The sequence below is a fragment of the Ursus maritimus genome, unplaced genomic scaffold (genome assembly GCF_017311325.1).
Source record: "Ursus maritimus isolate PB19 unplaced genomic scaffold, ASM1731132v1 scaffold_32, whole genome shotgun sequence".
Classification (NCBI taxonomy): Eukaryota; Metazoa; Chordata; class Mammalia; order Carnivora; family Ursidae; genus Ursus; species Ursus maritimus.
In genome coordinates, this window is record NW_024425786.1 from 11930780 (window position 1) to 11942010 (window position 11231).

At 63.9% G+C, this 11231-nt stretch overlaps 2 protein-coding genes across 4 annotated transcripts in view; one reads left to right on the forward strand and one right to left on the reverse strand.

Annotated features, from left to right (window-relative positions):
* CROCC (ciliary rootlet coiled-coil, rootletin) overlaps window positions 1-2945 on the forward strand; it is a 42589-nt gene extending 39644 nt beyond the window's left edge. Inside the window, 4 exon segments of the mRNA XM_040645838.1 lie at window positions 636-836; window positions 1050-1181; window positions 1935-2099; window positions 2804-2945. Coding sequence (XP_040501772.1) covers window positions 636-836; window positions 1050-1181; window positions 1935-2099; window positions 2804-2890 — 585 coding nt within the window. The 3' untranslated portion in view covers window positions 2891-2945.
* Window positions 2946-4475: 1530 nt separating this feature from the next.
* Window positions 4476-11231, reverse strand: part of MFAP2 (microfibril associated protein 2) — a 6985-nt gene continuing 229 nt past the window's right edge. The window contains exons 1-9 of one of the 3 annotated variants that reach the window (XM_040645841.1): window positions 10315-10380; window positions 7990-8065; window positions 6891-6977; window positions 6658-6684; window positions 6488-6574; window positions 6330-6374; window positions 5476-5563; window positions 5194-5267; window positions 4476-4986 (exon numbers count right to left, since the gene is read on the reverse strand). In XM_040645841.1, the coding sequence (XP_040501775.1) occupies window positions 4883-4986; window positions 5194-5267; window positions 5476-5563; window positions 6330-6374; window positions 6488-6574; window positions 6658-6684; window positions 6891-6977; window positions 7990-8026 (549 nt within the window). In that variant the 5' untranslated portion in view covers window positions 8027-8065; window positions 10315-10380 and the 3' untranslated portion in view covers window positions 4476-4882. Of the gene's footprint in view, window positions 4987-5193; window positions 5268-5475; window positions 5564-6329; window positions 6375-6487; window positions 6575-6657; window positions 6685-6890; window positions 6981-7989; window positions 8066-10314; window positions 10381-11231 lie in introns of those variants that run through there. The other 2 variants (XM_040645839.1, XM_040645840.1) reach the window with 2 other exon arrangements.

Consider the following 11231-nt stretch of genomic DNA (forward strand, 5'->3'; position numbering starts at 1 on the left):
GGACAGAGTTGGGGTCCGAGGGGTCCCCACCTTAGGTAGGTCAGTGGGCCAGGCCCGCTGTCTGCCTCGCCCTCCAGATACGATCTTGGAGCTGTTTTAGGGGCTGTGACCCTGACCCGGAGGTACAGAGTAGAGGGGAGCCTTTGCTCCATCCTGGCGCCATCAGCCCCTGTCCCCCAGGAACGGCTGGAGGCCGCTCGGCAGGCGTTATCCGAGGCACGGAAGCAGAGCAGCTCCCTGGGTGAGCAGGTGCAGACGATGCGCGGCGAGCTGGCGGACCTGGAGCTGCAGCGGGCGGAGGCCGAGGGCCAGCTACAGCAGCTTCAGGAGGTGAGGGCCGGGATGGGCCCCTTCTGGCCCCCGGACACTGAGGCCTCAGAATGGAGTGGGATCTTATTTATCCCAGCCTCGTCCCAGACCCAGGCCCAGCCTCCCGTGGGGAAGCGTGGTTCCTTCAGCCCACACCCCCATTACACAGAGGGAGAAGCTGAGGCCCGGAGAGGCGGCCTCAGCTGACAGTTGTCCGAGGTGGGCCTCCCCGCCGCCCTGCCCAGCCGAGGCCGGCACCCCCATCGCGACGCTTCAGGGGCGCACCCCGAGGCCTGGCGGCACTAGGGGCTTGCTGGCTTCTGCAGGTGCTGCGGCAGCGCCAGGAGGGGGAGACTGCGGCCCAGCACACGGTCCAGAAGCTGCAGGATGAGCGACGGCTGCTGCAGGAGCGCCTGGACAGCCTCCAGGGCGCCGTCGCCCAGCTGGAGGCCGAGAAGCGGGAGGTGGAGCGGTCTGCGCTGCGGCTGGAGAAGGACCGGGTGGCCCTCAAGAGGATGCTGGACAAGGTGGGCTGAGCCTCCAGGGCCCTCCCCTCTGTTCCTCTGGGTCCCAGCCAGGGTTGCTTTTGGCCGTGTGTCCCCACGGTCTGGGGGTCTTGGGTGCCCCCTGGCCCCTGGTCTTGCTGCCTCTAACCTGACACCCTCTCTGGGCTCCTCCCTCTTCGTGGGCCCTCCCTCCTGCCCTGGGCCCTGTGATGCCCTCCTGCGCTCCCCGCCTAGGTCGAGCGCGAGAAGCTTCGCAGCCACGAGGACACAGTGCGGCTGAATGCAGAGAGGGGCCGCCTGGACCGCACGCTCACGGGGGCCGAGCTGGAGCTCGCTGAGGCCCAGAGGCAGATCCAGATGCTGGAGGTCCAGCCCCTGGCCACCCTCTGTCTCCCCAGCCCTGGACCCGGCCCCCACCTCCCGCCCCCACCCCCCGCCCTCGGCGGGAGTGCCAAGCCGTCCCAGGAAATGCTGACGGCTCAGCCAGCCCAGGCTCCTCAGCCTGCATAACTCAGGAGTCCGCACCCTTCGAGGGGGCTGCCCAGAGCCAGGTCCCAGAGGGAGGGGTCCTCCAGCATGGAGAGATGAGAGATGCCAGTTAGTATGTGAGCCTGTGTGCGTATATGTTGTGGACACGTAGCGGTGTGAGTGTGCCTGCGAGTGTCCTTGTGCACGGAGCGTGAGTCTTGTGCACGGATGTGGCAAGTCTCGGTATCAGGACTGTGTTTTATGTGGGTGTGTCTTTCTGCACAGATGTCTGCATAGATGCAGGTGTATGTGGGCGTGTTGGGCTTTTGCACGTATGCGTGCATCCATGTGAACACGGTAGGTATTTATGTGCTTGCTTTTGTGCCTGTGTGTGGGGGCCTGTCTCTATGTTTGCATCTGTGTGAGTGTGTGCATGTGCGCGTGCGTGCATGCCTGTCAGCAGGGCTCACTAGGGACCCTGACCCAGGACTCGCAGACCAGGTGGGCCAGGAACATGGGGGACAAACAAGGATCTCTCCGGCACCCCGTGCCTGCACTGACTTTAGGCTCCTGGGAGGTGCCTGACATCCCCTTGCACGCGCGTGCACACACACACAGGGCCAGACCCCTGACTAGCCGCCCCTCCCGCAGGCCCAGGTGGTGGCGCTGGAGCAGGACCAGAGCCCAGGCCGGCTGGAGGCCGACGAGCTGCAGCAGGAGCTGGAGCGCCTGCGCAGTGCCCAGGTGCAGACGGAGCGCACGCTGGAGGCTCGGGAGCGCGCCCACCGGCAGCGCGTGCGCGGGCTGGAGGAGCAGGTACTCAGGCCTGGCCGGGCTCTGGCCCCGCCCCGGGATGTGGAAACGTGGAGGAGGGGCAGGAGTGGCAGAGGGCTCGCCGTGACCCCAGGTGGAAGCAGTCAGCGGCCCCGTGACTGAAGTCTGGTGGGTCCACGCTGGTATCAGTCACGGCTGGACACGGGCTCAAGTGATGTCATTGCAGCTCCATCCCCTTGCCGTGGCTCTGCTGTCCTGGCTGTCGCCTGGGTGGCACAGGTGGCCTGAGCAGCCCCAGCCTAGGTTATCCCAACAACCCAGCATCCTAGAGGCAAGGGGGCCTTTTTCTTGAGAGCCACAGCAGAAATGCCCGGGCTGATTCTTACTGGCCAGCTTGGATCCCAGACGTCTTCCCAACCATCCCTGACCTGACCTGTGCACGGGTGGGCCAGGCCTGGGTCATGGGTTCCCCCTAGTTGGGCTAGTGCCAGGCCTACTTAAATAATGAGAGTGGGGACAGGTGGCCCCTGAAGATGGCGAGGAGCCATCAGAAGACAGCCAGCGGCCATGTGAGATGGGATGGGAGTGGAAGGAGGCATCCTGGAGCTTCGTGAGACCCACTTTGTCCTACAACAGGCAGGACTGGGTCCCTTATGGGGCCCCAGCTGCAGCCACCCCCCTTTCTCTCACATCAGCCTGGGGTCCTGGGCTGGCTCGGCTGGCCCCACCTTCTCTTTCTTCTCCAGGTGTCCGCACTGAAGGGACAGCTGCAACAGGAGCTTCGGAGGAGCTCAGCAGCCTTCTCCCCCATGTCCGGCCCCGCAGGGGAATGAGCCCCTTCCTGGCTGGCATCCTGGAGAGCAGCCGCGGCCGGGTAGAACAGCAGCCCAGGCCCTGGCCTGTCCGGGCCACCAGAGCTCGGCTGGAGGAGGGGAGGAGCCGGGTGGCAGTGCCGAGGGCTGAGGGCCGGGGACGCCAGCAGCCTCTTGGCATCATCCGTGGGCCCCACCTCAGTCCGGTCCCTCCCTGGGATGAGCCTCCAGGTCCCATGGGAGCCTCCTTGAGTGACTGAGCCAAAGCCGGGGTCAGGGAGACCCCCTTTGCCTCTGGCTGGCCCTGGAGCGTGGGCTCAATGGGAAAGAGGAGGGGAGCCTGGGAGTCAGAGACCCAGGCCTTCCCCTGGCTTTCCAGAGCTCTCTCCGTCTTAGTTCAGAGTGTTTGTCAGGAAATTCCTCAGAGTTCAGAGTCCCTGTATTTTTATACCTTTTTACAGTGTTAACGGTTCAGAACTGTTGTGTTTTTTGTAGCAAGGAGACCTCATTTTCTAAAAACGGTTTGTACAGACGTGTCTCTTCACTTCTGCACCTGAGAGATGGGGGCGGGACCCTGGGGCCTGGGCCAGGAGGGATGAGGCCCCCGGCCAGGGGTGCACAGGGAGAGGGGGAGGCTTGAGAAGGGCTGTGGCACTTCCCAGCCTCACAGAATGTCGGCGCGGGGAGCGCTCTGGGGTCCTGGGCCCCCCGGTCCCAGGTAACTGGGCTGTCACCCAAACTGCTCGGCTCCACTCCTTCCAGCCACAGCTCTCCGGCCCCTCCTCAGGACAGGGCAGGCCCGGGAGTGACCCTGGGGTCTTGTCCCGGCTCCGCTGAATGAGCCCGCGAAGCTGCGCGACCCTGCAGAGGCTCGGTTTGCTCGTGTGTGAAATGGGGACGCGCCCCACGGGGTGGTCAGGAGCAGGAACGGATGCAGGGCGCCCAGTGTGTGCGAGGAGAACTTCCTCTCCTCCCTGGAGTCCCGGGAGTCAGGTTCTGCCCCAGCTCTGCCACCTCTAGCCGTGGCCCCTCGGTGGGTCAGTGATGCCCCTGGGCTTCCTGTCTGTAAGCCGGGGATAGTACCAGGACCCACACGCAGGCCTGTTGGGAGCGTGTGCGGGTCACGCACGGGGAGCCTGGTCCTGCGTGCGGGTCAGAGGGAGGCGTGCTAATGCCTTGCCCTGCCTCTGCCCTCTGAACCACCAGCCTTCCCCCCAAAGGTGGATCCGAGTCCTTTACACTGACCTCCTGCTTTACACCCTATATGCACTTTCTGCCTCCACATGGGTGGCCTCCCGTCTTGGCTTGTAGCCCTCTGATGACAGGGAACTCACGCCCTCACCAAGCAGCCTGGCCAATGAGGAAGCTGTGTCCCCCTGCCATGCCCCCACAGGCCCTGAGGGGGAAAGCTGTCACAGTCCATCTTTCTGGGTGGGTCACCGCTAAAGCCAGTGGGTGAGGAGGCAGGACTGGGACCGCAGAGGCAAGGCCACAGGTCACCTGAACGGTCCCTTCTCCCCAGGGCCCCAGGCAGCCTCTCAGTGAGAACAGTGTTGGGGGCAGCTGGCCACCCGCTCTGTGCTCCCAACTGAAAAATGACTGAATCTTTTGTAAAAACCATTTTAATTTTATATAAAACAAAGGTGGTCTATGCCCGGGAGCTGTAGGAAATCCAAGCAGACCAGCTGGGGCTGAGGGGCATAGCCTGCCTCGAGGGGCTGGGGGCTGGGGGACTGTCCTCAGAGGGACTGAGAAGGCACATCAGAGGCCCGGGTCCCACCGAGAGGCCTGAGATGCCCCTCATCTGGGCAGCGGGGAGCCCCCCCTTGTGCCCCAGGGGTGGCCTCAGGCCGGGAGAGGGGCCTGAGACGAACCCTCAGGGCCACAGTCCACTAACTTTTTACAGAATAAAAGGAATGGGAAGCTGGGGAGAAAAGCACCAGGTCAGGCAGGGCCTGAGGGCCCCGGATCCGTGAAGGTCCAGGGCGGGGTGGGGGGGGTGCCAGCTCCGCCCTAGCAGCCCCCACAGCTCCTGGCGCAGGAGGCCGCCACGGATTGACAAAGGCCACTGCTGGCCATCACGCCACATTTGGAGAACTTGTCCCGACAAAGGTCAGCTGCGGTGGGGGCGAGGAGTTGGGGTCAGGGTGGGGCTGGGGGATGGAAAACCACTGCCCCCTTCTCCACCCTGTGATAGGGAATGTTCCAAGGGAGGGGGCTCAGGATCCCCCCCGGATGTGGCCCTGGCGCAGAACATGTGCTTAATAAACACCCAGTGGGAGGGTGGGGGGGCAGGGAGGGGTCTGGGGTGCAGGCCTTCCTACCTCGAAGGAGCTCCTCGTGGGCACAGACCGTGCGGACACAGATCTCCTTGTTGACCACGTACACACGGCGGAGGCTGGGGAGACGGAGCAGGGATGGTGGCGTCAGCCCACCCTCACCCCGCCCCACTGGGGGAGCCCGAGGGTCCCGACCCCTATGTCTGGGCTCAACCAGAGTCGAGTTCCACTTCAGGATTCATGCTTCCCCCAAATCCCAGCTCGGCCGGGCGCCGCTGCCCGCCCTGCGCCCCGCCGCACCCCGTCCCCCGCCCTGCCTGTGCTCACCTGTAGAAGCAGACCTCGTTGAGACACTGTTTGCACGGCTTGTGGATGGAGTAGAGGCGGGTGCACGGGTACTGCTCCTCGCGGCAGTCTGGGTGATGGGCCGGATCAGACTAGGGGCTGCAGCCTGGGGCCCCAAGCTGGGGGGGAGCCCCCAACATTGCCCACCAAGACTGGCTGTCCTATCAGGGTCTAGGTCCACCCTGCACCCTCTGGCCCACACGCACGCAGGCGCGCACAGACGCACAGACAGCATTGCGGGGCATCCGGGGGCTGCCGGATTTTATACGTGTTTATGTGCGCTCAGATTCGCAAACACCCTTGGAAGCATGTATTCAAACACAACCGCGCCCACACGCACACGGTCACGGAAGTCCACACCAACCACACAGGGCTGTGCACGCTCACAGAACCGCACCCTAACACTGAGCTCACAAGGGGGGGAGTAGCCCTCAGTCTGGCTCCCGCAGGCTCTTGGGGGCGGCACAGGGCTCGCTCGGCTGGCCTGGGCTTCTGGTCCCCTCTTGGCATCACCTGCCACGAGCACCACCCAGCCCTGCTGGCTGGCAGGCAGGAAGCCCCCAGCACATTTCCTTTCTCTTTCCAGTGTCTGGGGGGTAGAGGGCCCTTCCTGAGCCTGCAGCCAAGCCCAGGGGCAAGGGGGTCCCCTAGAGCTGCCCGAGGGGTCCTGGAGTTGCTGGCCTTAAGCAGGGGCATGTCTGCAAGCCGCTGACCCTGCCATCTACCCAGCAAAAGCAAAAGGCTTGGCTGTCTCCATCCTACCAGCACCGCACCCCACTCTACCCTGACTCCTGGGGCCGTGCCTCCGTTTCTCCAGCTCTCAGGGAAGCTCTTACCCAGAGGCCCAGGCTCCGTGGGCTCTGTCTCCACATTTCCTGGTGCTGGTGTTGGGAGAGGGGCAGGCAGAGATCACTGAGAGGGGTCCATTCAGAGCACCTGCCCCACCCTGGTACAGACCAGCCGCTCCCAGGCTCGGCAGGAGCCGGCCGCCTACCTACGGTGGGGGCCGCGATGACTTCCTGTTGGACTTGCTGTTGGGACTGGAACTGGAACTGCTCCGCGGGGGGCCGAGGAGTCACCTCTGAGACAGGGGACAATCAGGGAGTCCACGCCATTCTCTCCACCCCAGCACCCAGCTGCCCGCCCGCCCGCCCCGCCCTTTACCTTGATAATCGTAGTAGTCCGGGTTGTCTAGAACAAAGACAAATGTGGAATTGTCGGGGTTTGGGCAAGCTGTCAGTCCCAGGGGCCAAGGAGGTCACGGCTAATCCCAAGACTACCCCTAGGACTCCCACCCCCCTTCCCACTGGGTCCCCAGCTGAGTCAGGCACACCTGGGAGCCAGGCCTTGATGACATGGCAGGGTGTGGGGAGACCTGGGGAGGGCAAGGCCCTTACCTATCTGGTCACTGTACTGGGTGTACTGGACGTGGTCTGGGAACGGAGGCAGTGGGTCTAGGTCATATTGGCCCTGAGCCAGCAGGCCTGCTGTGAAGAAGTAAAGCATGAGGGGTTGCCCTGCAGGGAAGGACAGCAGGGGCCCCGAGGACTTCTGGGGAGGATAGGTAGATAGAGGTCCCAAGCGCAGGCCAGTAAGACCCTAAGATTCTACAACCAGACTCTTAGATCCAAGGGAGCCAACTCCTTCCTCAAGCATAAAGGCCCTTACACTCCGGGCTCCCATGTCACCTCACTGACTTTTGGCCTGTCATCCCCATCCTAGCTTTCTGGCTATTCCTGAAACTGTGTACTCCTATCTGCCCCAGGGCCTTTGCACTTGACTCCCTAGGCCTGTAATCTTGGTTAATTTCTCCTCCTTCAGGTCTCAAGTAAAAATTCAGTTCTGCCAAGAGGCCCTCACTGGCCCATCCACCCTCTCCATCCCATTCTTCTGTTTATTTCCATCACAGCACTGGACACACTGACATTTATCACATCGACTTGGTATACCAGCTTCCCTTCCCTAGACGGGCAGCAACGAAGGCAGGGATCTGTCTGCCCGGTTCATTACTGTATCCCCAGGGTGTAGGCCGGTGCCTGGCACATGTAGCTCAATTAGTGTCTGTTAAATGAATAAATGTTAGATCCCCACCGATACCTCCTCATTTGACCAATAGGAATCACTCCACGGTCAAGACTGTATAGGGTGGGTCTGGAACCCAGACCTAGAGACTCCCTGCCTTGCATGCCTCTCCCTTCTACACATCGGCTCCCAGGAGGGTCAGTACAGTAGAGGAAAAGCATGGACTCCCGGTGCCTGGGTGTGTGCCCACTGCCCAGAGCCCCAGCCTGGCTGCTGCTGTGGAGGGTTGGGGTGAGGGCTGGGGTGGTGCCTCCGACTCCGGGAGGGGTTGGCCAGTCCAGTCTGTGGTCTAGCAGGCAGGAGGCCCTGCCACCCGGGGAGCTGAGTTCTGGCCACAGGGCCCAATAAAGGCTCACTGCCAGCTCCTCACCTCCGCCCACACCAGGGGAGCCCCGCGGCCCCAGGAGCACTTACCAGGCAGGAACAGCAGGAAGAAGTAGGCAGCTCTCATGGCTACGAGGTGAGGCAGTCTGGGCTGGTGTCAGGACAGCTGGAGGAAGAGGAGGGGCAGGCTGTATCTGGCCCACGCACCCAGGACTGCAGAGCCCACCTCTGCTCCCCCGCGTCAGCCTGGAGAAGGAGGCGCTCAGACTAAAAGCCAGCCATAGGGAGGACGAGGAGTCGGGCGGGGCGGGGCAGGGCAGGCGGAGCTACTTTGGAGGGACATCTGCTGTCCCCCATGGCCCACCAGCTGTTCAGGTCCCAAGGGACCGGGCCTCCAACCCTTCTCCAGTGCTGATCATGCAAATGGACAGAACCCACCCTGCCCCTCTCACTAAGGGAGACTTTCTTGCCCCCCACTAGCCTTGACTCCACTCTCCTAGCCCACAGCCATGCCCTCCTCCTGACTCAGCGCCTTCTGGTGTCTCGTGCCCTGATGGCATGAACTCCTGACCCCAGGCCCATCCTCAGGACCCCAGTCCCGCTCAGCCACCACAATAGCCGGGACTCCGCAGCGTCTGCCAGACCCACCACCTGTTCCCAATTAGCCCCCGGGCCTCGAGTGTCTTGCTCTGCAGGAAACCACATGCATGCATGGGCCCCAGGGGCCGAAGGGCAGCCAGGCCTGGGCAGGGCTCCCACCCCCAGAAGATTCCTCTCCTGCCAGGCCTCCGGGCCTCCTAAGACCTGGCTGTCTTCATCCCAGACTCACGAGACTAAGGTCTATTTGTCTGCAGCGGCAGGAAACACTTAGGGTGGAGTCTGAGGAGAGTTTCTCTGGATCCTAGAAGGGCAGCACTGGAGGGACCATGATGTCACCCAGCCCAGGGGTTCTGAGCCCCCTAACAGCCTATGACGAGTGTTGCGCGGGTCATTTTGCAGGGAGGGGACAGTGGTCCGTAGCCTTCACCAGGCTCTTGAAGTTCAGGAACTACGGTCTTTGGCCACACCACGGGCTTGGCAGTGTCTCCGGGTCCCGGTGCGCAGTCCCAGCGCCGTGGGAGGCAGTCTCAGGACTGTCATCCTTCTGCCGGCAGTGCTGGGAGAGAGCCCAGGGCTCATCCCCCCAGGAGGGCCCCTCCCACCACGGCAAAGGGAGTTCTTCCAGACAGCTAACGGGAGCCCTGACTGCCCCCAGGGTGTCTAGAGAGAGGGGAAGGAAACGTGGGCATCCGTCCCTCTTCCCTCCCAATCCTGAGCCTTCTGGGACCCCCCGCCTGGCTCACACATTCACCACCTCCCTTCCTTACTGGGGTGGGGTGGGGTGGGGTGGAGGAGATGAGACCCATGACTCAAGCTGCCCCAGAGGCAGGGCACATCTGGCTCCCCACATTCCCATTCTGAAAACCCTTGGCCTTCGCATGGTAGGAGGGACCAAAAAAACCTGGAGCTCTTTCCTGGTAACTCCCCACAAGGCCTCACCGTCCCCTCCTTGTCCCCATGGGCTGGTGGCAGCCAGGCCAGTGCAACTGTCACCACTCAGAAAGAGGCCCTGAGGAGGGGCCTAAGGGGCCTTAAGAAGTGGGATGGGGGCTGTCGGTCCCCCAAACTCCTCCTAGGCCTCTCGGCCTTCTGCACGGAGTCTTCCTCCCTGGGAGGGTCTGGCACCCAGGCCCAGGCATATTATTGGGGGAAGGGGCCCCCAGGGCAAGGGGTGTGGGAGTAATGGATCCTCCTGCGGGGACCACATCTCCAAGCATCTCTGTCTAGACGATGGATTTTGGGGTGTGGGGGAAGCCCGGACCTGCCTAGGAGGCGGCCCCCCTCTGGCCCCTTCCACAGCTGGGGACCCCACCCCAAGCGGGCAGGAGGGGATGAGCGGGGCCTACTCAGAGCCCGGGACCCCACACTCCCCGGGGTGGGGGGTTGGGGGACCGGCTGCGGAGCGGCGGGAGGGGGGGAGACCAGATGTGGCGGCGCACAGCTGGGAACAATCAGACGCCTGCGAGCTCGGCGGCTCCCCGCGCCCTCCCGGTCTCGGGTGTCCCTTTGTCTCTCCGCGGCTGTGGCCCGGCTGCTCCCGCCGACGCCCCCACCCCACCCGCGGCAGTTCAGCCTCCCGGGGCGAACGAGAGGCCCCCCCGCCCCGACGTCCCAACTCGGGCTCCCCCAAACTCCCCCAAACTCCGGCCCCCCTCCAAGCGACTCCAAACCCCCCAAGTGCCTTCTTAGCATCTGCTCAGACGGCCCCGGGTTCAGGAAGCCCGGCAGCCGCCCCCAGGCTCGGGGGCCCGCGGAGCCCCGCACCCCAGGCTCCCCGGACCCCTTAGCGGCCCCCGCCGCCAGGCCCGCGCCTACCTGGTCGGGTCACTCCGCCACCAGCTCCTAGTCCGCCCGCGGAGCCGCCCCTCCGCCCGCTCCGAGCCCCCCTCCGGGCCCCCGACGGGTCGGCGCCCGCCCTCCAGCTCCGGAGCCGCTGGGTCCTAACGCGAGCTCAGCCCGGCCGCCCGCGGCGTCCGCGGGGCTCCAGCCCGCTTCTGGGGCGGCCTTGGGGGAGGCGCCCCGGGGGCCACCCTCACATCCGCGCAGACTTCAGGCGAGCAGAACGCCTCCCCCGTCTCCTCGCCAGTCTGGCCTGCGGTCTGGCGTGAGGTGGGATTTGGAGGACGTGTTGTTACCCCATTTCACAGAGGAGGAAACCGAGGCTCCTAAAGGGGGGTTCACCCACGGCCACGCAGCTCTCTCCCCTCTGGCTTCTCCTAGCGTCCAGGACAGCCCTCCTGACCTGCTTTCCCTCCTGCCTCTCTGGCGGTGCCTCCTGGGTCTCCCTAGCCAGCTCCAGGCGGGGGCTGGCTTCCAGAACCACCATTGCTGTCTACCCGTGGACCACAGGCTACCAGGCCAGGCCCCAAGAATGTCCCCAAGGCAACAAGGATCCCACGAGGATCCAAGTCCAAATTCATGCCTCCTGACCCTCCCCCAGATCCCGCTCTCCAAGAGGCCCCCATCTGGTCAGCAGTACCGGCATCCTTCCATCCCTCAGGCTTCCTCCCTTGCTCTTCCTCTGCCCCTGCAGTGGGCCCAGAACCCAGCCGCTGATCCTGACTCCCCGAGTCTGTGCACTGCCCCCCCCACCCCCCGCTGTGGTGTAAGCCACCATTAGCTCTTGCCTGGACTCTGTAATAACCGCTAATCTAGGCCTTCCCAAGTGGACCCTGCCCTCCCTGACCCACCTCAGACGCTGGCTCCCTTTTAAAGTACCTGGGAAAAAAGCC